At 55.7% G+C, this 25,108-nt stretch overlaps 1 protein-coding gene and 1 long non-coding RNA gene across 2 annotated transcripts; one reads left to right on the top strand and one right to left on the bottom strand.

The window, feature by feature from the left end:
• The first annotated feature begins 44 nt into the window (after positions 1-44).
• Positions 45-18,037, top strand: PLXDC1 (plexin domain containing 1). Its single transcript, XM_051640517.1, has 14 exons — positions 45-217; positions 1,434-1,582; positions 3,977-4,120; positions 4,496-4,565; positions 4,944-5,066; positions 5,426-5,544; positions 5,733-5,832; positions 6,883-6,978; positions 8,736-8,817; positions 11,030-11,090; positions 12,006-12,141; positions 13,615-13,650; positions 14,739-14,899; positions 15,986-18,037. Exons 1-14 carry the CDS (start codon positions 145-147, stop codon positions 16,103-16,105), a joined length of 1,470 nt encoding a protein of 489 aa, XP_051496477.1. The 5' UTR covers positions 45-144; the 3' UTR covers positions 16,106-18,037.
• Positions 15,833-23,641, bottom strand: LOC127394514 (uncharacterized). The gene is made up of 4 exons (XR_007891643.1): positions 23,417-23,641; positions 20,729-20,818; positions 18,770-18,928; positions 15,833-16,188 (listed from the first exon to the last, which is right to left on the bottom strand). It is a non-coding gene; the product is annotated as an uncharacterized LOC127394514 (long non-coding RNA).
• Positions 23,642-25,108: the final 1,467 nt, after the last annotated feature.

A 25,108-nucleotide genomic window follows, 5' to 3' on the forward strand; every position in this document is an offset into this window, starting at 1 on the left:
CCCGGCCCCACCCCCCGGCTCCGGTTCTTGCTCCCGCTCCGGCTCCGTGCGCGGCTCCCCGGGGGTGCCGGCCCATGGCGGGGCTCTGAGCCCCCCCAGAAGAGCCGGGGCCGAGCTGGGCCAGCCCCCTATCCCCCCAAAACCATGCGCTGGGGGGGCCTGATCCTGCTCTGCCTCCTGCGCGGGGCGCTGGGCTCGCCGGGCCCGCGGGATGCAGGTAGGGGGGCGGGGGGGGCGGGCGAGCTCCGGGGGGGGACTCCGGGAGTGAGGGGCTGGGGGGACCCGGGGTTGCCGTGGGCAGGGGGGCCTGTGTCCCCCCTCCTGCTCCGGGGGTGCAGCCGTCGGCAAGATTTTGGGGGGAGGACGCCGGAGCCTCCCGGGGGGGCTGGTTGGAGCCCTGTCGGGGGGGCGGAGCTCTGCTCCCGGGGGCACCTCAGACCCCCCAGTGCCCCCAGGGAAGGTGGGTACGGCCCTTAACCACAGAGCCCCCCCCGTCCCCGTCCGTCGGCAATGGGGTGCATCCCGCCGCTGCCGGCTCAGCCTCGCTCCCCCTGCCTCAGTTTCCCTTCCCGGGGTTAAAAACCAGCCCCACGGGACAGCTCAGGAGGGGACCAGGAGCTCGTTAGGCACTAATTAGCTCCTTCCCCCAGGGACCTCGGGCTGAAGGCAGGAGCCCTCCCCCAAGGGTGAGGGGAGCAGCCCCCTCCCCTGGCTGTTCTCGCTGTCCCACTCGCTGGGGACAGACGTCCTGGCTCTGTCCCTGCCCGTGGGCGAACACGCGCCATCCGCGCCGCCTCCGCCCGTGGCAGCTGCCAGGAAACCTCCCGAATCTCTGCGGATTTGGTCCCAAATGCCTTTTTCATCCCCCTCTCCTCGCTGCCGTTGTGTTCCGGCCTCCGCTCCCCTTCCTGGAGCGGGAGCCGGGAGAGACGCAGCAGGAGGGCTCGAGGAGCCCGTTTCTTTTGGAGATGGATGCCTGGGGTCTGCCCTGGCATCTGGACCCCAAACCAGCCCGAAGGAGGGGACCGGTGGCTGGGGACATCGAGGACACGGCCACTCTGCTTTCCTATTGCTGGAGCTGCATCTTGCCCACCCCCGGGGCCTCACACTTGTCCTAGTGTGCTGAGCTGGGGGGGGGGGGTTACTGCTGTGGGTGTTTCACCTCCTTTCACCCCCCATCGTAGCTCTCTTCCCCTGAGCAGGGTTGTTTGTCACCTGTCCCTACCCCCTGGGGCCATCCCTGACCCAAGAATCCCGTCCCTGTGTCTCCATAATCACAGGGATGTTGTTCCTTAGGGCTGAGACCCCCCGCCCCCTAAACTCGTGTCACCTCAGCAGGAGCTGCCTTGCCAGGGGAGAGAGGGCAGATCCCAGCCCACAGGTGGGTGCCCTCCCGGTGTGGGACCCCAGTGACCCATTCCTGTGCCCCCCAGGACGTCCTCCCAGGAGCCCAGTGTCGGGTGATGGGCGGCGGAGACCCCGGGAAACCTCGCCGGGAACCGAGGGGACCCACATCAGCCAGGACCTGGGGGGGGGCAGCCTGGCCATCGACACGCTGCCCCCCAACGAGACGCGGATCGTGGTGAGTCGGGGTCCCCATTGCTGCCCCCCAGCCAGGATCCAGCCCCTTCCTGAGCCTTCCCAGGCTGGACAGGGAGACCTTGGCTCTGAGCTACCGTGTGGGGCCGGATCCCGGCGGGTAATTACAGCCCAGCACGGAGGGGCCGGCCCTGGGGTGGCTCCCAGCTCCGGGGTGTCTCCCAGCCCTGTGGCTCTCCCTGTCCCTGCCCTAGGGTGGCTCCCAGCTTTGTGGCTGTCCCTGCCCGTGGGTCCTGCCAGATCCCGGGGCCATTCCTGGGCTGAAGAGCCAGGGATGATCCTTCTCTTGCCACGTGTGCAGCAGGGATGGTGCTGGGGTGAGGGGCTGTGTGGGAAGGACGGGGGGGTCTCTGGCTGGGAAAGGCAGGAGCCTGTGCTCCTGCTAACGAACTCCTGCAACAGCAGAGTCACCTCGTGGGACATCTCACTTGGTTCTCACATCCCGGCTGTGCCTAATTACCCGCCCTCAATTAGCTCCTGGTTATTTGTGGTGGGGCTGTGGGTCCCTTGGCAGCTGGGTGGGTGGGGGGGTGTGTGTGTGTGAGTTTTCCCACCTCTGAGGTCTCTGGGATGCGTGGCTGTGGTTTCTGGTGGAGGAGGCACCGGCCGTGGTGAGTTGTCCTGGTGTTTTTTCCAGCAGCTGGTTGTGGATCGGGTGGAATTTGTGCCCCCGTGGCACATGCAGGGGGGCCTGAGCTGTGGCTGTTCCACTCGAGCTCCAGCTCAGCCTCGTTTGGTGGCCACTGGGGACAGATTGGGAGCAGGAGCCAGGGAAGTCCCTGATGTGGAAGTGTCTAAAAAAAACCCAACCCAGCCCAAAACCACCAATGGCCACAGAGGCATCTGGGAACGCTGCGGAGCCACAGGGAGGGTGTGATGGTGCTTGTGGTTCCCAGGAGGAAAAAGCAGCGATTTCCTGGGGCTTGGCACTGTTGGGGGGCTCGGAATGTCCCCCCCGGGAGCAGGGCCATGGTCAGGGATGCTGCTCCCCCACATCTTGCTGTGTCAGACCTGCAGGAGGTGTGATCCTACCCCCGGAGGTACCAGCCCAGGGGGCAGGAGGGGTTTCCCCTCTCTCTTCCCCAAAACATTGCAGATTTGGGGTGCAAGTGGGCAGCTCTGGACCCACAGGATGAGGAGGGGGGTGACACCAGGCAGTGCCACCATCCCTCCCCGAGCTCTGCCCCAGGGGGGCCGTGCTCCCCACCTTTGTTTGTCCATCCCAAACCTCCCCTGTCACAGTACCGTGTAAATACTGACACAGCCTTCCCTGTGCCTCAGTTTCCCCATCCATAGGCATGGGACAAGTCCCTGGGCGACACCAGTCCCTCTGAGCGAGAAAAGGGGCTTTAATTGCTGTAGGGAAGAGGCAGGAAAGCTTTCCCTGGAGTCAGGGCTTGCACGGGAGGCAGAGCAGGAGCGAGTCCCGGGGTCTGGGGGGGAGCGGGGTCAGCAGGGGCTTGAGCGGCAGCGAAGCAGCAGACGGGGACAAGCGGCGACACGCCAGGGGCTGGCACGGATCAGCGCTTTCCCCGGGATAATTAAGATGTTTCCCGGCCTCCCTTGACAGGCGACAGTTCCCACCTGGATCCCGGGCAGCCGCACGGCGGGGCCAGGGCACAGCCATGCAGGGCTGGCTGGAAATCACCCAGTGTCCCCAAGAGCCACACGTGCGGGTCCCCGGCGGGGATGTGTGTCCCCCAGCAGGTCCCTGAGCAGCCCGAGATGCTCCTGGCAGAGCTGCTGCCGGGTCCGCTGGGGAGGGGGCTCAGGGGGCCGGGGGATGCTGTGGGGGGCTGGGAGGAACGCCCGGGGTCCCTCTCCCTGCTCTGGGTGAGAACAGCAAAGGGATCTGGTGGCTCCCACAGAGCCAAGCGCTGTCCCACGCTCCGGGGATGTCACCCAGCCGAGCAGCTCAAGCCCCATTGTCCCCTGTCCCCAGCCCCTCCCTCGGACGCTTTCCCCGACCTGCCTGTTCCAGGCTCAGGAATTTATCTGGGTTTCCATGTCTTGGGATGTTTGCTTTGCTTCTAGTGGCCACTTGAGCTGGAACTTCCAGGCTCTAGAGCTGGGTATTTTCTTCTCGGGAAGGTCACAGCTGCTTTGCTGGAGTCTCTGGTGGGTCACGTCCCCCTCCCCCCAGCCAGCCCGTCCTCTGCGCCCCGTCAGTCTCGAGGGTCTTCTCTTCACCTTCTCCAGCTCCTCCTCATCCCCTGCTGCCTCCACCCGGGGTTTTTCTGTGCCGGTTTCATTCCTGCTTTGTGCTGAGGTCAGATCCCAGCTGCTCTGAGCGCTGCTGGGGGTTGGCACCTCCATGGAGCAAAGTGGGTGACGCTGCCCCCTGTCCCCTCTGTCCCCCCGGCCCCCCCCGCTGCAGGAGGACAACCACAGCTACTACGTGTCGCGGATCTACGGGCCGGGGGACACTCGCCAGAGGGGGCTGTGGCTGGACATGGCAGCGGCCAACAGGAGCCAAGTGAAGATCCACGGGATCCTCTCCAACACCCACCGGCAGGCCTCGGTGAGCCCAGGGCTGTTTGGCAGTCCGGGGTGTCCCCCGTGTCCCCTCTCCCAGCCGGGAATCCCCGATGGTCGCACCTCACCCCTCAATGTCCCTGTGACGGTCCGTGGAGACCAAGGCTTGGGAAGGGTCGGGTGTCCCCCAGCCCAGGGCTGAAGGGGATGAGCCCCAGGCACCTGCAGGACCCTCTTCCCCTCTCCCTTCTCCCCCCTCTCCCCCCTCCAGGCACCAGCCCCCGGTGTTCACTCCAGCCCCCGGGCGGTGCCGCTGGGCACGGACCCGCACCCCCCGCACCCCCCGCACCCCCCGCAGCCCCCGCAGCCGCTTTCCCACGGGCTGAGCGCGGTTCTCACCCCGTCTCCCCCTTCCCCGCAGAGAATCGTCCTCTCTTTTGACTTCCCCTTCTACGGGCACCTCCTGCGGCAGGTCACGATAGCGACGGGCGGTGAGTCGCGATGGGACGGGGGTGCCAGTGCTCGGCTGGTCTTCCCGTCGGGGGGGGCCTTGACCTGGTTCCGGGGTTGGTTCTAACCTTGCCCCACAACCCTGAGCCCCGGGAGCCCCCCGAGGTCTCCCCCTGCCCCCCAGGTCTCCCCCTGCCCCCCAGGTCTCCCCCTGCCCGGCTGCTGGAGCTCAGGGAACTGCTGGTGCCTCCCTTTCTGCAACACTCGGGGTGGAGGGATTCGGGGGGGGTCACACAGGCTTGGATGGAGAGCGGGGAGGGGGTGCTGGGGGTAAGAAAAAGGGATGGGTGAGGCAGGGCAGGGTGGGAGGAAGAGGTGGAGGGGTAGTGCGTGCTGCTTCACCCCCTCTGTCCCCTCAGGTTTTCTCTTCATGGGGGATGTCATCCACCGCATGCTGACGGCCACGCAGTACGTGGCGCCCCTCATGGCCAACTTCAACCCCAGCTACTCCCGCGACTCCACCGTCCAGTACTTGGACAACGGTGGGTCCTGCTCCAGCCGGGAGCTGCTGCCCACCCCTTCCTCCTGAAACGGGGCAGAGCTCAGCTCTGCGGAGCAAACGGAGGGGCTGGCGGAGGGTCAGGGTGTGGGGAGGGGGAGCCCCGGGCAGCAGGGGCTGTTTGGGGCTGGGAAGGGGCAGCAGGGGCTGTTTGGGGCTCGGAAGGGGCAGCAGGGGCTGTTTGGGGCTCGGAAGGGGCAGCAGGGGCTGTTTGTGGGTCTGCTCAGAGCCAAGTCCTGGAGGCTGGGGGAGGAGATGACTTGGAGCTTCAATGACAGAAGACAGGCCAGGCTGTTGAGATGTGGAGTGAGGAGAGATGAGTGATCTGCTCTGGTCCCCCAGGGACAGTTTTTGTGGTGCAGTGGGACAAGGTCTATCTTCAGGGGAAGGAGGACATGGGCAGCTTCACCTTCCAGGCAGCCCTGCACAGCACCGGGAGAATCGTCTTCGGGTACAAGGAGGTGAGAGAAGTTGCTGCTGGGGCAGGAGGGTCCTTGGGGGGGATCCCTGTGGGTCTGGGAGGAGATGTGGTGTTAAAACTGTTCACACACTGAGTCTGGGCATTCCCTAAAGCACTGGAGACCCCTGCAGCGGCAGCAGGAGCCCGGGGCAGGGCTGGGGTCCATCTCTGCCTCTGTCCCTGCTGCAGATCCCAGTGCCAGTCCTGCAGATCAGTGCCACCCAGCACCCTGTCAAGGCTGGGCTTTCTGATGCCTTCATGGTCCTCAACCCAGCTCCCGACGTGCCTGGTGAGTGGCTGAACTGGGGGAACTGGGGAGGGGGCTGCTGGGGTAGGGGAGCAGCTGATCCCAATCCTGCAGGGATGCCAAGGCTGCCCTGGGATCACAGCTGGGAGAAGGGGCAGGTGGGGAAGGAGAGATGGGAAGTCCTGGTCCTTGGGCACTGCAGGACATGGGGCTTGCTGAGCCCCCCCCTGCCTGCCCCACTGGGGTAAGAGGAAGTAGGGGGAGAAGAAATGCAAGAATTGGGCAGGAAAATAATTAATGAGGTGAAGAAACAAAGGCTTGAGGGGAAGGAGAGGAGGAGGTGGGAGGGGAGAGAGCTCCATCCTGCTCATCCACGGGGCTCCAAGTGTGGAGCAGAGCAGTGAGGAGCTGCAGCTGTGCTGGAAGGACAGGCCTGAGGATCCTCACAGGGTGCACCAAGCCAGGGAGGCATCTTGGCTGGTGTCACCACCTCAATTGACAGCAGAGGCTGGGAGAAAATGTGGGAGAAGCCTGAATCCAGGATAGACCAGTCTGGTCCCTGGGAGGAAGGGAAAAGAGGAGGGAGGGGAGGCAAGGCATGAGGGATGGGGAAGGAGGAGGCTTTTTTGGGGGAAGGAGGAGGTTTTGGGGGGAAGGAGGAGGTTTTGGGGAGGTGGCTGCAGAGCAGGAGCTCCGGGGGAGGCTGCAGCCCCGTGAGTCACAGCCCAGCAATGTGTTGTGCAGCTCTGTGTGTGTTTAGAGGGATGCAGGGCTGGAGCACGGCCATCTCTGGAGCCTCTGGTCAGGGAGAGGGGGACAGAGCTCGGGCTCCTCCTGACAAACCACAGAAGAGGTGGCCTGGGCCCTGACATCCCTCCTGCCCCCAACACCTCCTGCGTTGCTTCTCCCCCAGCCTGGCAGCACCGTGCACTGTCCTCTCCCACAGGAATGACCCCCAAAAGCTGGGAACGCATTTTCCTTCCAGCTGGAAAGCTGTAGCACCCCCCCAAGCTTTCCCCACACACGCTGGGATGGGGCAGGGTGGGCAGGGTGGGTTTGTGCCCCGTGTCAAGCCAAGGTTCCCCGTTTCAGAGTCCCGCCGTCGGACCATCTACGAATACCATCGCGTGGAGCTGGACACCAGCAAGATCACCAACATGTCAGCAGTGGAGTTCTCCCCCCTGCCCAGTAAGTCAGACAAGCTGGTGTGGTGCCCCAGGGTGTGTTTCCCCTCACAGAATCCTTAAGGTTGGAAAAGGCCTTGAAGATCATCAAGCCCAACCCCCAACCCAACATCACCACACCCGCTAAACCGCATCCCCAGATGCCACCTCAACGAGCACCCCCAGGGATGGTGACTCCTCCACTGCCCCAGGCAGCAGGTCCCAGTGTGTGCCAGCTGTGGCTGGAACAGGAGCCTGGGCCACAGCAAAGCCCAGCTCACATGGGAGATGCTGATAAAGGTGGGACCTGCAGGCAGTTGCACCTCACCAGATTTGATCAGCACCCCCCAGCTGACAAGAGAAACAGTGCCACCCTTGGTGCCCCTGGGAGCAGCTTGATAGTTCTTGTTGCTCCCCAGTACATCCCCTCTCATCCCAGTACTTTGAGTCCTTATTTCCAACACTGACAGCCCTTCCCACCTCTCCAGCCACTGAAACCCCTTCTCTTTGCTCCACGAGCTGCAGCTCATTTTGCTGGACACTGGTTCACTCCAGGTCTGTCTACAAGACAGTTCCTACACCTCCACACTCTGATGAAATTTGTGTTCAACAGGGACATTTTTAGTGTTGGGATCCAAGGAGACACGTGTGCCAGGGGGAGCTGTCATGTGGCCTGTAAATACCGAGCAGGGAGTAAATCTGCCACAAAGATACTGGGGTTATGCAGTTAAATGGTCTCTCTGGGGTATTTTAGGACAGTTTTGACAGCAGGCAGAGTTGCTGCAAAGCTGATCATAAATAACCATTCTGCAATCTTAGTTTTTTTCCCCCACCCTGGTTTGTTTCCCCAGCAGCCAGGACAGCTGAGAGCTGGGCCTGCAAAGCAGCCACGGAGCTAGAGAGAACTAGACTCCACTTTTTTCTTCTGGGGGTTTCATTTTTAGCCTAATTCAGGTCAGAACTGGGTTAGCCCTCTGCCTCTTCTCCAGAGGTCCCTGTCTGCTCGCTGCCCCACGCAGCAGGGTGCTGGGAGGAGCTCTGGATGGGGCAGGGGAGGGGATGGGGCTGGTGGCCACTAGAGGAGGGTGGGTCTGGGTCTGGGCTGGCAGCTGCTGTGACTTTGCCCGAGTGTGAGGGCCAGCACAGGAGCCTGGGGATGAAGTGATGGAGTGTCTGGGTCAGGATGGAGCTGTGCCAGGTGCCCCAGGTGGGATGGGGATGCTGCTGCCTTGCAGGGTTCTGTGCACTGATGCAGGATGTGACCCTCTGCTCCTCTGCCTCTGTCCCCTGGTGTTGCTGCCTGGGATCCCCAGGGCTTGGCAGAACTGCTGACTTCCCTGCCTGGTTTTGCAGACAAGCCCTCTTGGCCATCTTTTCTAGACAGGGTGTCAAGCACTTGGTTCTTTGCAAGCAACTCGTGCTCTCCAGCCTGGAGATACTCTTGCAGGACCAGGTAGTGTGGACACAGCAACAGAGGGTTGGAGTGTCTGCACTGCTGCCTTCCTCCTGAGAACACCCTCTGCAAGTGAGGAATGGCCCAAGTCTCAGATGGGTTTTAATTCCCAGCTGAACTGGCTGGGAAGACGTTTACAGGTGGACTAGGAGTCCAGTCCTGCTAGAAGGTGCTGCCTTGTCCTGCAGGTCCATTGCAGAGAGGAGCTGGGCTGGGGACTCACCTCTTGCTGCTCAGGCTCTGCCCACACCTCCAGCTGCAGCAGATGCTCCTGGTGCCCACGCAGATGCTGAGGTGTCACTGGTGCATCTCCCCTCTCTCTTTTCCAGCTTGTCTCCAGCACCAGAGCTGTGAAATGTGTGTGACCTCAGAGCTGACCTTCAACTGCAGCTGGTGTCACGTCCTGCAGAGGTAACTGGGACCAGTTTCCTTCTCTTGCTGATGTTTCTATAGCTGGGAGAGCAAAAGCAGCTCCAGCTCTGGTGCCTGTATCAGCGTTGCTGGGGTTTTATTATTTTGTTGCTGTTGGGGTTGGTTTTTTTTTGTTGCTTTTTGGTTCAGTTGGGGTGCTGCTCTCACAGCCTCGTGGCCACGGTTGAGCTGTGACCTGATCTCTGGTTACAAGCCACTGAAAGGAGACACTTCCCAAGCCCGGGGAGGGGTTTTTGGTCCTCATGTTTTGATGTAGCAGGTGGAACAAGTTGAGCCCAGAAGTGAGACTGAAGGTGGGGGAAGCTCCTCCTGCCCGGGCTGTGGCTGTGACAGAAGAGCAGGGCAGGGAGGCTGGTGCAGGCTCAGCAGGTGGGACACAGAGCTGGGGATGCTCCTCAGCCCCAGAGCTGTGGGGACAGGCTCTCCTTGCCAGGGATGAGACACAGCAGGGGTGGGGGACACTTGCTGCTTTTTTTTGCAGGGGTAAAGGGAGGATCTTTGGGGACAGTCCCAGCCCTGCACAGCCCTGCTCCTCACTCTCCTTCAGCTGAAGCAGTGATAGGAGCACAAGAGAGTTTAATGAGATTTTGCTGAGATGTTTATCTAGAGCTGGTGGCAGGGGAGGGGACCCAATAACACAGATCCTCACACGAAGCACGGGGACAGTGGGGACATCCCTGGCTCTCCCAGGAAGGCTCTGCCTGGCCCCTTCCCCAGCCCCTCCTGCAAGAGCTCATCCCAGCACCTTCACTCTCTCTAACCCTTCTCTGGCCACACTCAAGACTTTCCCCCTTTCCTTCCACACAGCAATTCCAGGCAGGAATGAGCAGGGCAGCTGGGGCAGGGACAGATCCTGAGACAACGACCCTATAAATCCAGGTTGATTCGTTGTCTTTCCGGGGGGCTGGGACACATTTTTAGCCAGGAAACATCATTTCCCACTGCCAGCTGCTCAGGGGTGGCTGCAGATCAGAGCAGATCGTGCTCTCCCAGCTGAAAGGGCTGCATGAAACCAGATGTGGCTTTGGTAGCAAACCCAGGGCTGGGGTTCAGTGGCTAAATGTGGATCTTGTTGGAGCTGAACCCCCAGGGCTCAAGAGCTTTGTCACTCTGCTTATCCCAAATTCCCCATCTCTGCAAACCTGAGATTCCAAAGGCCAAGTTGCTGCTGCTGGTGTTGCACAGGGACCTGCTGATGTGTTGGCTAAAGCCACGTTCCTGTGGCTGTCCCTGTGGAGGGCAGCTGGGTCCCCCGGAGCCTGGGATGCAAAGGAGAACCACCCATGGGAAGTGGGGTGGGAAGCACAGGCTGGAGCTGCCATCATCTCTTTGGTTTTTGAGCAGGTTGGTGCTGCTAAACCAACCTGACCCTTCCCAAGGAGGTTGGCATGAACTTAGGTCCTGAATCCAGCTCTGTGATTGACTCCCCGAGTCATCTCAGCTCCCTGCTGGGCTGGGGAGGTTGTTTTTGCCTTGGCTGAGCCTGGAAGTGCTACAGGAACAGGGCTTGGAGCAAAAATCTCAGTGACTCAGCAGGACCTGAACTTCTTTTGGGCTTCTCCTCTTTTGTTGGTTGGTAGTTGGGTAAATATGAGTATGAGCTGAACCCCTGATTCAGCTTGTGGTATCCCCAGAGACTTCCCAAAGGCCAGAGTGCTGCTTCCTTCCCTCTGTTTCTGGAGGGGTTTCTCTTGCTGGTGTTTTCCTGATGCTGTTTATAATTTCTTTAATGTGTTTTTCCTGTGCAGATGTTGCTGGGAAAAAAAAAAAAAAAAACACAACAAAAACCAAACAACACACTCTTGTGGAGATCATGGCCTTGCCCTGGCACTGAGTCCAGGGACTGGAAATTCAGCCTCAGTCTGTATCTTTTTCCTATTTCTCTGCTTCTCCGTTTCCCCTGGAGAAACCGTGTTGAGCCTTTTCCTCCTCTCTGAAGAGGAACGTTTGGGTCCAGCACAGCTGCACTGGAAGCCCCATCTCTTTGGAGACCAACTTGTACATCATCTTTCCAGCCCTCAGATATATTTTTGACCCAGTGTCTGTAGACAGGGCCCGTGGGGGCAGCACTGGGGACTCCTGGGCAGCTCAGAAATCCTGAGCAATGTCACCCAGGAGCAGGGAATGAGCAGCAATGCTGCTGTGTCCCAGGAGTTCTCCTGCCCCAGCTTCACCCTCTTTTCCTCCCCAGATGTTCCAGTGGTTTTGACCGGTACCGTGAGGAGTGGTTGTCCTATGGCTGTGGCCAGAAGGTGAGACTGAGAGGAGCATCACCCCTCCTGCTAGGAATGATGCTGAACTACAGGAAAACCCACCCCAGGGGCCATATCCCAGCTCAGAAGATCCACACTCAGCTCCACTTGGCCCCTGCTGCTCTGGAACAGACCCAGTGTCCCTGCAGTTATCCCTCCTGTCCCAGCAGGACCACGGATCCACTTCCCAGAGGATTTCTCTGCTGGAAAAGCTAAAAGATGGTCCCTGTCACCCAGGACTCGTCCTGCTGTGTCTTGTTTCTGTGCCTGTGGGTGCTGGGTGTTCAGAGAAGGTGCAGAGGCCTCTGGCAGTCACCAAATGGTGCAGTTTGAGTGCACTGGGATATTTTTCTCTCCACCTCCTGCAGCGTGACTCTTACTCACTCTCAGGCATGAAGAAATTAGCCCTTGTGATTTTATTTTTTTTTTAATTTTTTTTTCCTTGTTAGCACAATTATCTCCACATTGGATGAACTAGTTTCTTTGTCTTGGAAAGATCAGCTCTAAGGAAACATCTGTTTCTGCTTTGGGGTTTTTTTTTATTGGTTTTTGGTTCTGTTTTTGTTTTGGTTTTTTTCCCCCCAATGAAAATTCAGCTTAGTTCCCTGTTAACCAAGAGGGTTGAGTGAGGGACAAGGAGGTCACAGGACCTGTGTGAAGTCATTCAGTGATACAAGAGGGTCAGGCTGTAGGACCTTGCCAGATCATTGTCATTTGTCCTACTGAAGTGGTTCCCAAACTTTTCCTCCTCCAACCTCCAGGTCACCCCCCACCCCCATATTTCTCCTGGAACTTCTGGACCACGTCCCCTGCTTCCACTCCAGTGTTAGAAGCCCAAGGGCTCCTCATGGGCTCCTGGGCACTCCTGCTGGAGGGAGATCAAGGAAAAGTAGCTGCTCTTTATTTTCTCTCCAGTCAGATGAGAAGACGTGCGAGGATTTAGCAGAAGGTGACCACTATTCAGCACCTCCTGACAGCTCCTTCTCTCCACTGGATGAAGGTGTCACCCCCTCCACGTCCTCGCTCTTCATTGACAGCCTCACTACAGAAGGTAGGGACAGGGGGGGTGAGCAGGGACACCCCATCCTCAACACTCATCCCTCGAGGGGTCTTTCAGTCCCGTGCCTCCTAAAGCCAATTAATCTCCAGATAAACACAGTAACAAACTGTCCTTGAAGCCCAGGACAGGGGTGGGAAGAGGAGGCTGGGGAGGGAAGGGGCAGCTTGAGAGGTGAGACTTGGGCTGATGTGAAGGGGAGGGATTGAAACCTCCTGGTGGGAAGGGTTCCAGAGGTGCACCACAGCCTTTCGACTCGTTTATGAAGGTCAAGAGTCAAGCAGTCCCTGGTGGGACCCTGCACCACAGCAGAGGGTAAAACTTAAAACAGAGGCTCATGCTTTTCATGTGCTGATCCTGGCGGGTGGCTCAGGCTGCCCCTGCTCTCAGGCTGGTGATTGTTCCCCTGCTCGGGAATGGTGTTTGTTCCAGCCCAGGAAAGCTCCACACAAGGAGCTGAGTTTCCCTCGGGACACCCATGTCGTAAAGCTTGATAATCCCATTAGCACAGGGCTGGCTCCTCGCATCCTGCCGGCAGGTATCGCTGCCGTTTTGCTGCTTAATGGTCCCTAAAGCAAACTGCTAATTAGAATCAAGAGAAAGGAACATTAGTAATTGTCCTCCAGCAATGGGAAGGAGTTGGGGGGGGGGAGGAACGGAGTGTCTGGCTGACAGGGTTGACTTTGAAAGGAGCAATTAAAGGCAGGGGGAGTGTAACATCACCGCTGAGATGATTTTCCAACTCACCGCCAACCCCTGGAAAAAGCACGAGAGGCTTCCCGGGAGATAGTCAAGCATGAAGTTCATTTGTAACCTTGGAAGGAAACAAACTGCTGCGGCAGGCAGGGAACTTTATCTGGAGCAGCACAGGAAAGGAACAAGAGAAAAAGGGGGGACCCCACCCCCCTGCAGCCTCCCCAGCCAGCCCAGCTCGACTGGCTGGTTGTGTGTCAGTGTGAGCCAGGCAGGAGGAACTCTGGATCTCTGGATCAGGATTCCAGCTGGGCTTGTGAGCTTGGGGATGTGGAGGCCACCAGGCCCAGGAAGCCTTCTACAAAACCTGCTCGTACTTCCAGAGCTTGATGAAGAACAGAGTTGGATTTTGGGCCCCCTGGAAGACACCTGCAGCAGGACACCCCATGGAGGCACTGGGGCTGTGCCAGCAGCTGGAAGTGCCACCCTGGGGGCTTCCAGAGTGAGCACAGGGGCCACTGTCCTCAGGTGTTTGTGCTCCAGGTGTCACCTCTGTGAAGGAAAACAACAAACCACGAGCCACCTCCTTTCACTGCTGCTGTTTTCTGGGTGCCTTCCCCTCCCATCAAACTCAGAGCTGTCCCTGGCACAGGCTGAGCCAAGAGCTGTGTCCTGGCAGCAGCCCCCCTGGAGGGGCAGGACAGCAGGTGGGAAGCATGGGGAATATTCTAGAAGGCTCCTAGCTTGGTTCCTTTTTTTGTTGTTGTTTTTCAGATGACACGAAGCTCACTCAGTCTGCAGGGAGCGAAGGTAGGTCCTTCATCCCCTCCCTCCTGCCCAGAGCCCTTCCAAGTGAAAACATTCCTGAAATCCAACGCACCAGGGAGCTGTGCTGGGCCGGGGGGTGGGCAGGACAGGCTGGAGGGATGTGATCAAGATAAGACCTTGTCCTTCCCCTGGTGATACCATTCCAGGCAGTGACAAGTGAGAATCAATCTCTTTTACCCTGCTGCTCTTTCTCCCCTTTTCCCACTCAGTCCTGCTGTGCAAGCCAAGATGAGGAGTTTTCTCTTTCCATGTAATTCCCTTTTTTGCAGTTTTTCACACAGACACAAAGTCTTTTTTTTTTCTTTTGAATTTCCCCAGCTGTGCCAAGCAGTGTAAAATCCAAATATTGTGTCCTTAGCCCAGCTCTGCCTTTTCCATCTCTGTTCCTATGAAGCTTTTCTCACTCCAGGTCTGTTCCGCAGCCACAAGGGCAGGGACCTGAACTGTTGCTGTAAAGCTCTAATTCCAGAGCACGGGAAGGATCTGAGCCCTCTGAGCCTGATGTCAGGGCTGCAAGAACTGTGGTTGGATGCAAAGCAGGAGCCCATCCCTCTTACCTGAAAGCTGCTCAGGGACATTAAACTGGCTCAACTGGGTGCAGGATCAGTGCCCTTGCAGACACGGGGCCTTTTGAAGTGCAAGAGCTTCCAACTTGTTCCTCAGGTGGCTGGTACTGTCCCTGTTAACCTATGCCACCCACCCCCTGCAGCTCTGTGCACTTGCAGAGTCACAGCTGAGGAGGCAGGGCTGGGGGGATACTCTGAGGACCCCACTCAGCACCTGGCTGGTGGCTCTGTGAGGAGAGCAGCCAAGATATTTAGAATATGGATTGAAGGGGGGGTGTGTGTGTGTGATCTTTCAAAGCAGCCCCTGCTGTCACCTGGTGCTGGAGCTCACCCAGCAGCTCTGGTGCCTCCTCCCCTCTGGTTGAGCCCCAGGGCAGCAGGCTGAGCTGCACCCCTCACACCTGCAGAGCTCTGGGAGGTCTCGCTTGCTTTTCTTTCCTCTTCCCCTGTCCTTTTACTGAGCTCTCAGCACAGCCTGGGGCTCAGCTGGCTCCTCCTCTGCAGGGGTCCCCAGCAGCCTCCCCTCCAAGAAGGCCAGCACCCCGATTCACACCGGGACCATCGTGGGGATCGTTCTGGCCGTGCTGCTCCTCGCAGTGATTATCCTCGCTGGAATTTACATCAACAGCCACCCCACCTCCCACGCTGCCCTCTTCTTCATTGAGGTGAGTGGAGAACCTTCTCTCTGGCCAGATTTATCTTCCTCTGCCATCAACACCAACCCTGACCTTCCAGGGAAGAGAAGAGGTGAGAGGAACCTTGACAGAGCTCATCTCTGAGTTTCCTGTCATGGTCCTGCAGTCACAGCTCATCTCCCAACCTCCAGCTGGTGATGTTTTAAACTTGGGCTCTCCTTCCCACACTGGTTTATTTTGCTCCTTTTCACATGGTGCCTTTCCCTCCCCCCCCCCCCATGCAATGTTAGACTCTCCCACCTTCTTGCATGAGCAGCCTGGTCTGAGGGCTCAGCTGGAGCTGTGACACACTCTAGATCCCTGCCTTTGGAATTGCCCAGCTGGGTTTTGTTGACTAAAATTGTCAGACTGATAGATGTCAGGCCACCAGCTGCTGCAGGAGAGGGGATGGGAAAGCTCTACATGGAAGATTTTAATTCTCCCAAAGACAGGGGGTCCAACAATCTCCATCTGCTGTTAGAAGCCTGAGGGTTGCTGGGGGCAGGATCCCGAGGTAGTGGGAAGTGGGTTGGATCCTGGCACAGGAGCTGCTGTGGAGGGAGTGAGCATCTCTGCACCCTCAGCCTGCCCTGAGCACTCCCTGGCTGCTCCTTGAGCACTTCCCTCCATCTGTCCTGGTTGCAGAGACAGGACTTGGAGCTACGTGGGCTCCACCAGGTCAGTCCCTGAGCTCTGATGTGTCTGTTTGCTGAGGAGGGCAGGAGTTGTCCTTGTGCTGCAAGTGCAGACAAGACACAGAGCTGATGTGTCTGGTTGCACAGGATGCCCGTGGCCACCCCCAGCTGCACAGGCCACCCTTTTCCTGAGGCTGATGGGAAATTTCACTTAGAGTTTCCATTTCCTCCCTGCTCCCCATCTTACCCTCGATTAGTAGGTCAGCTCAGGGGGACCAACACACTGCAGTGAACACTTAAAATTGTATTTTTATTAAGAAAAAGTCGACCTCCCACAAAGGCAGCATTGTTTTTCTCTTGGGACTAAGATCCCAGTCTCCCTGCAGGAGTGGTGTGAAGGTCCCTGTCCCAGCTTCTGATGGGTCTTTGTTTCTCTCCACAGAGAAGGCCCCATCACTGGCCTGCCATGAAATTCCGGAACCACACCAACCACACAAGCTACTCGGAGGTGGAGCCAGGCAGCCAGGAGAAGGAGGGCTTTGTGGAGGCAGAACAGTGCTGAGCACTTCCCCTGCCCCTCCACCCTCCCCTGTCTTCAAGTGTTGGTGGAGTCTTCTGTTATTCTATTGCAAAGTCTTTCCCCTCCTGGAAAAGAAAGAGCAAGTAGAAGGAAAAAACCAAAAAGACCCGATGGAGGGTTGGAAAAGAATGGGAAGTGGTGAATTTGGGGCTGGAGCTGCCTGGGTTCCTCATGGGAACAGCAGTAGTTGGGACATTGGACTCTGCCTGCAGCCCAGCACCAAAGCCCTGGATGTGGCAGCAGAACAAAGTGCAGGCCCAGCTGTGGTTTGAAGTGGGGTTTTTGTTGTTCTGTGCTTGGGTTTTTACCCCCCCTGGTCACTGCCCACCTCCCCCCCCAGCAGGAGCCTCCACAGGGGCAGCAAAGGGGGAACCTGAGTGTGGGCAAACCAGAGGTTGCCTCAGGTCCCTAGGGCAGCAGGATGGATTCTGTGGTTCTGTGCTTTTTGCTGCACATTCCAGCTCTGCCCTCAGGGAAGTCAGGCTGGTTGGCCCGGACCCAGAGCTGGGTGGTTGGGGCAGGTGCTGGTGGTGGCCCAGGGGAGGGAAGGTTGGCTCTCCAGGGCTCTCCTCCCCTGTCCTCTCTCCCCCAGCTCTGTCCCTTTGTCTGCCCTTCCCTTCACCTTCTTTGGGAACAGGTAACACTTAATTTTGTCTTCCTGGCTGAGAAGCCTTGAGCCCTTGTCCTTTCATCCTGCAGCTGGTTCCACCACCACAGCTTCAGCTCCCTGCTCTCCTCTCCTTTCCAAGCAACAGCTTCCAGCCCTGCTCCAGAGAAAGGGGCACCTGAGCTATTTGAAGGGCAAAAACCCTGTGGAGACTTCACCTTCAGGATGTGGGTGAGCCAAGGGCTCCCATGCACTTTTTGGCATCTAATTAGTTTGCTAAATTACTAATTATGATCCTTTCTTTAAAGGAGACAGAGGGTGAGAACATTTTTATCTTAGATTCCTCCAACATACATCCTCAGGGCCTGGCCACTAATCCAGCAGGAACAGAGAAGGTTTGGATGGCAGGGGCTGGGGGCACCAGTGAGAGCAGTGTCCTCCCACAGGCTAAATCCTGACACAAACCCAAGCTGATTCCTGGGCCTTTCCCAGCCTAAGGTGTGAAGGCAGATGTGCCTTGGCACCCTGGACAAATGTGAAAATCCTTGTTAACATCATTGTTTTTAGAGCAGACTCAAATCAGTGGAATTTTTTGTCTGTTATTTTATTACTATGTCTGTGGTGGCCCCTGCTCTGGCTTTGGATGGAATGTGGTGATTCCAGAGTCTAACCCTCACAAAGGGCTTTGACATGAGACCTCTCAGGGTTTTGGTTTTTTTTTTAACTCCTCCTGTGCAATCAGAATTCAAGCTAATCTGCAGAAATATTCCACCCTACTTCCCCAGACACCAGCTGCAGGATTGGGCCCTAAACTGAGGAAAGCTTGTCTGAAAAAAAGACAGAATCCAAAATCCAGCACAGGGTGAAGTTTTCTTTACCCCACAAAAAAAAAAAAAAAAAAAAAAAAGGTGGGTTTTATGGGGCTTTCTTCCCCTTTTTTAATTTTCTCTGGCTCCTCAGTTATTTATTCTGATAATCATCTTTGGTGCATATTTTACCCACTGGCTGGTTCAGCTGTCACTGGGGGTGATTACTGCCAGAGGCAGGGTCTGTCTAATTAATGTTTTCCTTCTCATCTGCTGAATTTATATAGCCATTAAAGATACAGATGGATGCTTTGTGGCATTTAGACCCCAGATTATACTTCTTCATACACTGCCTGCATCTTATGATGGCATAAAGGCACCAAGATGCTCCAGCAGGGTCAGGCAGACTGAGTCATGCCAAGTTGTTATGGTCCAGTCTCTCTTTAGACACATTTTACAGATAAACTTTATTCCCAAATAAAGCTTTCAACTGGAAAAGGTTGGGTTTTGTTCCCCCCTGTTTCTCTGAAGTAGAAAGAATTCAAACGGATCCTGTCATCTAGGGTTTTTTTGCTCCTTTGACATGGTTATGAGCTGGTAAGGAATTTTCTCTGGATTGAACTCCTCTCAAATAATGGCTTTGGTTTTACTGGTTTTCTGAACCTACACACACAGTAACAGCAAGATTTTGGGTACTCCTCTTCCTGACACCCTCTAGAAATGTTCAGTAATGTCCAAAAATTCTGAAACGCTGCGAATTTAAAAGAAAACAGACTTTAAATGGAGTGGAATTGAGCTGGATAAATCACTGAGTTACTATCTTAGAAGGATTCAGGAGAGGGTCAGATACTCAGGTGGAAAAGAAGAACATCCAAGTGCACAGAAACGGCTGAGATGCATAAAATACCAGTTCCTCAGGGTGGGGGATGCCAGTTCTGAGTTCCTGGAGTGAAAAAAAGGCTTTTCTTTTTTTCCTTTAAGAAAAGAAAAAAACAAACCAGGCTCTTGTGTGTTCTGTGATGTCTGGTCTACTGAGGAATGTGGTTTGGGGAACTGTCAGGTAGAGCATCAACAGCTCCACTTCATCACCTCTAAGACCTTGTGGTGGAGTAGATGGAGAAGTTCCTGTTCAGAGGAAGGTCTGGATTCCACCAGGCTCTGCCATGACCCAGCCTGGAGCAGCAAGGTGCTGGTGTTTCAAGGAGGAGAAAAAAAGTAATTGTTCTGTCCTACCTTTTGACATGAGCTCTGGCTCAGGGCACTTGGAGTTCCCACCTGGGCAGCTCCTGAGGCAGCAATCCTGTCTGAATATTCTTGGCACATGGCTTGGTACTTGGAGAGAAGAGGGTTTCCCTGCAATTCCAGAAAGCCCAAGGGTCATGTTGCTGATGCCTGGAAGAGAAAAATGTCTTTACCATCACCAAGTACTGCTCTAATGCTGGAGAGTCTGGGTGCCAGTTAAGTGCTGGGTGCACCAAGTCACTTGGGCTGAAGGCTCCTTCCCTGTCTGGGGGACTCTGACTCCAAGATGCTGGTTAATCCTGGGAGGCTGGAACAAGGATGTGCTGATGGCAACTGATCTACAAAGAGCTGGATTTTGCTTTTAATCATGTGGCTTCTGTGGCTACCTCCCCAGGATTTCCTTTGGATTCTGAGGAGCCCAACACTGGGACTTGCTTCAAAGCCATGTCCTTGTGTGTGTGGAGTTGTAACCAGGCTGGGCTGTGACCTATGCCCAGCTGGGTAAAAGAGGATGCAAAATCCAAACAGCTCCTTTGTCTTTCCAAGCTCTCTGCCCTGGCACGTTGTGGCAACTGCTGAGAGAGTCAGTGGGGTGGAAAGCAAGACAAAAATGCCATCATGGATCTGCTCCTTGACCCTCCACTGCTCTCAGGAGGTGGGAAAACACAACACAGGGTGTCCCTGAGCCCAGCATGAGGCTGGGGCTGCTGGGGGGCAACCCCCACATTTCTGACATCAGTGGGTGCAGGGCCCAGATCAAAAGACATTCTGTTAGGAACTAAAGGCCTATTTTCCACATACTTGAATTTACAGCACAGTCAGGCTACTTGGGGGACTAAAGGCACCTCAATTGTCTTTTAATGCAATGTATTGACTATGGATTATCTGCATGGAATACAGTTTATTATTAAAAAATAGCCCCCCACCCCTTTGTCCCTGCTGCCCTTCTGGAGTGAATAGCACCAGTTTTTGGTACCTCCTTTCAATGGCTACAACCCTGCTGCAGTATTGGCAGAAGCAGTAAAATATCTGCTGCTTCTCACTCTCCCTGTCACCTGCCCAAGCCCCTCACATCCTGTTCAGCCCCAACACTTCCAGGCTGGGAGAAACTGCTGCCACAACACAAACAGCTAGGAGTAAAGTTAAACGTGATTAAATAATTATACTCTCCCAAAACCTTGTTCTATTTTTCTGAGCAGAGATATAATTATAATATACACATGTATTATCTCTATTCTTGTATACACATGAGCAACTACTTTATAATATACAAATATAGCAAAAAAGTCACCTCTTCTGAAAAAGTAGTTTTTATACTAAAAAAATCACCCCAGAAACAGGAAAATACTTAAGCCGTTATGCAAATAACCAAGGGTTTATGCTCTGGAAATGCAACTATAACCTCAGGGACAGCAGCAGGTTGAACCATAGTTAGCAGCAGGGAAACAAGGGAGGGAGCAGGTTGCTGCCAAGTGGGTGCTGGGATAAAACCTCAAACAGATAAAACAATAATTGGCTCCATATCCCTGCACGACACACAGCAGAGTCTGCTGGGTGAGTCAACAATCCCCCCCTTAATTCTACACTTTGTAACAAGCCCTAAACTGCTTTCTGCAAGTATAAGCGAGAGGCTGCATCCAAGAGCCTTAATAACATTCCAGAGTTTCAGTGAAACCTCAGCAGAGAACAAACATTTGGCAAACAAGGAAAAATTTGATTGAAACAGAGAAGGCACAGCAGAAATTTGACTGCAGATGAAGTGACATGAAGCATTACACCTTCCTTCTGCAGAAGAATTTCCATTTTTGTGATGTTTGTAGTGCACTAAATGCTGCTCTGATTAGTGCTGGTCCTAGTGGTGCCATTTTTGCAGGGCTCTCTTTTGCCTCCCACCACATTTGGTGTTTTTCTTTTAAAGCCCCAGCTCAGGGAAGTGCAGAAAAATCTCACCTCTCTGCCTGCTGCTCTGGAGAGTTCTGGCTATTTACCTCTAGCCCCTGTGGTGGTGGAGAACCTCTGCAGACATGAAGAATGTTCATTCTAAAATAAAAGTAAAAAGAACACCTTGAAGTAATACTGAAGGCCAGTTTTGGGAGGCTGAACACACACCTCCTGCCCCCAGGGCTGAAAATGCAAAACTTGAGCAGGACAGAGGGAGAAAACAGCCCTTCCCATGCAGTTTGTCCAGGCATGACAGACTGCAGAGCCCCCTCCCTCACTCTGGAACCACCTGGGCTAGAAGGGGAAAGCCCCTCCAGGCACTTCTCCAGTTCCCCACCCCACTGCAGAAAACCTTCCTCCCTTTCCTATTTGCACCCTGTTCTGCATCTCAACACAGCTGCTCCTGGCCCAGGGCTCTGCTCTGCTTCTTCCTGAAAATCAGGAATGTGATAAATTAAATAATGACTGAAAACTGGTTTGATAGCACAAAAGCTTTAGATGCTGCCAATGCAGCCGTTGCAGAGGAATTTAATAACAGACTCAAGCACGGGTGTGGCTGTGGCTGCCTCCAGGCTTCCTATGGGTTTTAGCTGCCTAAGGTGCTTGGGCTCTTTGGAAAGATCTCACCACCAACCCTGTGTGTCTAAACACCAGGGATTCCAAACTGGCTCCACCTCAGCCCTGGCTTTGCCATTTAAATGCTGCCACCACTTCTGCCACCAAGCACCTGAGTCACAAGGGATATTTTTACCAGAGTTACATAAAAAGCTGCTCACATAGTGGGTGCAGGCAGGGCAAAGATGGATGAGGTTTAGGAGACAAGGCCACTGATGCACAGAACAAGCAGTTTCCACTCCAGCAGAACCAGCACCATAGTTTGTAACGACCCAGTTGTGCTTTTTTGCCTTCTTAGCTTTCATCCTGTCATCTCAACACACTTTACAAACATTGACTGGATTACACAGCCTCAAATGAAAAAAACCAAACCCAAACAAAACAACAACCAACCCACAACTGTGACTCATTCAACCAACTGAAAACAAACAGAAGATAAAACTCTTACCCCACAACGCAATTAACTGGTGGGACTTTGTGTGGCTGCTGCTCTCATTAATTGTGCCAATCATTACGTAGTTAAATACCTTTAGGTCCACAGGAGCCTGGACATGATATTGTCCCATCCCTGGCAGTGTTGAAGGGCAGGTTGGATGGGGCTTGGAGCAACCTGGGCTGGTGGGAGGTGTCCCTGCCCGTGCAGGGAGTTGGATCTAGATGATGTTTGAGCTCCCTTCCAACCCAAACCATTCCATGATTCTATGGCATGAACACATCAGAAAATACCCTGGCATTCCTGAAATGCAGCTCTTTTGTGCTGGGACACAGAGGTGAGAATCAGCATAGGATTCCTTTCTCTGCATGGCAGGATTCCTGATGGATTTCCAGAGGCAGGATGCAATTGCATCAGGAGATGCTCAGCCAGGCACTGCCAGCTGCCTCCCTGCTGGGAAAAGAAACAGGGGCAATGTAAATCCTGAGGCTCTACCTGGCTGGTGCTGCCCAGTTGTGCAGGCAAACTGCACAGAAATGCCTTGGAGACACATTATTTATGCACACTTGTCTAATTCACCTTTTCAGCAAAATTACTGCAACCATGGCTACATCATCCTGGCATCCCCGCTCTCCTTGTCATTAACTGAAGCACAAGTCAGCAGACAGTTCCTAGCTGGGGTTGATGTTTGTTTTGTTGCTATTTCAGTTTCACTGAGGGAAGTTCTTCCTTCAATAAAGTTCCAGAAAAAAAAAAGTCTTTGTAAAATTAACCTACTGAGGAAAAGCCCTTGAAGGCAGCAGCAGCACTCTGCTGCCATCGCATGGGAGCTGCCTTTGGAGCACCAAGAAAACCTCTCCCGAGAGGCTCAGTTACTATCGTAGAATCATGGAATGGCTTGGGTTGGAGGGACTTCAAAGATCATCCAGTCCCACCCCTGCGTGGGCAGGGACACCTCCCACCAGCCCAGGCTGCTCCAAGCCCCATCCAACCTGCCCTTCAACACTGCCAGGGATGGGGCAGCCACAGCTTCCCTGGGCAACCTGGGCCAGGGTCTCACCACCCTCACAGCAAAGAATTTTCTCCTAAAAGATTCTTCCTACCATCCCCAAGGTAACTCGTTCTCTCTAGTCTGGTACTTCAGGACGCAGAATTTGTGAAAATAAATAATTTAAAAGCCAGTCTGTTAGCAAATACAAACTCTTTGCTGCTTTATGGCAGCTCGCCGTGGTTTTCCAGGCATTGCTGCACCTTGGAAAAACACTTTTACAGCAAAATGCAACAGCACAGAACAGCAGCACGGGCCTCTGTAACCACTTGTGGCACCCCAGCCTTCCCTAACCATGTTTGCAGCTGGTGTTGTGCCACGTTTTTGCTCCGAGACACATGTCCTAGTGCTGGGACACCTTTCCACTGCAGCATTAATTTACCCCACAGCACCACCTGCTAACGCCAGAGCAGCTCTCTCGAGCGGCTTTTCCCTCCTGGCTCTGGCATCATCAGACGCAGGAGGCTGTCACCGCTCCTTGGGGACCCGTTTTTCCTCAGCAGACTGAAGACGGGCTTCGGTGGGCCTGGCCACGACGCGTCTGCTGGCGGCACCAACGCGGAGAGAAGCCGCACAGGCCTCCTCACGCTGCCTGTCGTACCTCACCACGGGCTGCGGCCTCGCAGGCCCCGCTGCGCCTCAACGCTCCCACGCCAGCCGCCCGCCCCACGGCGGGGCACGGACCGAGGGCCCCGATCGGCCCCTGGGGACCCCGATCGGCTCCTGGGGACCCCGATCGGCTCCTGGGGACCCCGATATCCGCGCTCAGGAGGCGCGGAACGACCGCCGCTCACGGCACCTCAGGCCGCGGACCCGCCGCCCGCCCGTCGCCTCACGCCGCAACGGCCGCCGCGTTAATTATTCATGAGGGGGGCGGGAAGGTGGGTGGGGCACGCGGCGGGCTTCACGGGGATTGGCGGATTGGTTGTTAAATATTCATCGAGGGGGCGGGGACAAGGGGGGCGGGTAAGCCGCGCGCGAGGCCCTCCCTTCCGCCCCCCCCCCCAAGGGGCAACGGGCGAAAAGGGCGGGAAAACCATTATTACCAACAAATTAGCACCAAAAAAAAACCCCCAAACCCGCGGAGAAAGGCGGAATTGTTAAAAACACAGCTTAAACGAGGCGGCTCAGCGCCCTGTCGGGCTGAGTCTTAAAACCGCCCAATGTTGGAGAATCCAGCGCTTCCCTTGGGAGGTTATTCCAATGTCTGACTGTTCTCATGGTGAAAAATTGACTCTGGAGCCCAGTCAGAATCTCCCCTGGAGGAACTTGTACCCATTACTCCCTGTCTTTTCCCTTGTAAAAAGGGAGTCTCCATCTTCTTGGCGGTCACCCTTTATGTCCTGGTAGATGGTAATTAGGTCTCCCCTGAGCCTTCTCATAGAGAAGTAATAAATAGCAATAAAACACTACTGGAATAAAACACTTCTGTTGCCTGGGGTAGTCTCTTCCCCCCAACAAGCACGTGGCTGCCACAGGCCCCCTTGACAACACCCTGCCCTGAAATGGAGCTGGTCGCTCCCGTGTTTGCAAACATTCGGGGGTTGGACTAGATGATCTTTCGAGGTCCCTTCCAACCCCTAAGATTCTATGATTCCTGCTCCCCAGCAAAGCCCAGCTCTGCACCTGCCTGCCCTCCCGCGCCCACACCCCCCCCCTTCATCCCCAGCAACCGCTGACGTTCGACTGAAATCACGCTTAAAAAAATGATAATTTACCAAAACATAATAATAATGCGTTGTTTCTAATTTCTTTTTTTCCCCTCAGGGACGTGGGGTTGGTGCCCAGGGGGGGCTGCTTTGCCCCACGCCCCCCCGGCCCTGCGCCGCTCCCCTCAGAGCAGCCCGGTGGGCGCCCCGGCCCGGGGGCTGTTTGTGGGACGGGGGATTTCCCTGAGGTAAAACGCAGCCGCCTGTAAGTAGGGACGGACCAGGAGAGCTTCTCCACGCGCTGCGGGGAGTTCTGGGGGTGCGGGTGACAGTTTTAGCCCCCCCGGGCCCCGGTTCTGGCAGGGCCGTGGGGGAGGGAGGACGTGGCCTAGCGGGTCGTTCAGCCTCAAGGCCTGCTTGCAGCCCAGCTAATTCTGACCTAAAAGAGCAGATAAAAGGCCAGGTATAACCCGGTCCTTCAAATATTGCAGTCTAAGGAGCAAACCCAGGCTGGGCTGAGGGGAAAATAGTGGGTGCTGGTGTTTCCCCTCTGCTCAGACCCTGGGGGGATGAACCCGAATCAGACCCTCCCTCACAATAAAATAATCATCAGCGCTGGGATTCCCCCAAGATTTGCTTTCTAC

The sequence above is a fragment of the Apus apus genome, chromosome 25, assembly GCF_020740795.1.
Source record: "Apus apus isolate bApuApu2 chromosome 25, bApuApu2.pri.cur, whole genome shotgun sequence".
NCBI lineage: Eukaryota > Metazoa > Chordata > Aves > Apodiformes > Apodidae > Apus > Apus apus.

Coding starts and splice junctions, on each gene's coding strand:
- PLXDC1 (XM_051640517.1), top strand. CDS start 145: ATGCGCTGGGGGGGCCTGATCCTGCTCTGCCTCCTGCGCGGGGCGCTG. Junction 4,121..4,495: donor ACACCCACCGGCAGGCCTCG/GTGAGCCCAGGG, acceptor CCTTCCCCGCAG/AGAATCGTCCTCTCTTTTGA. Junction 6,979..8,735: donor GGAGTTCTCCCCCCTGCCCA/GTAAGTCAGACA, acceptor TCTCTTTTCCAG/CTTGTCTCCAGCACCAGAGC.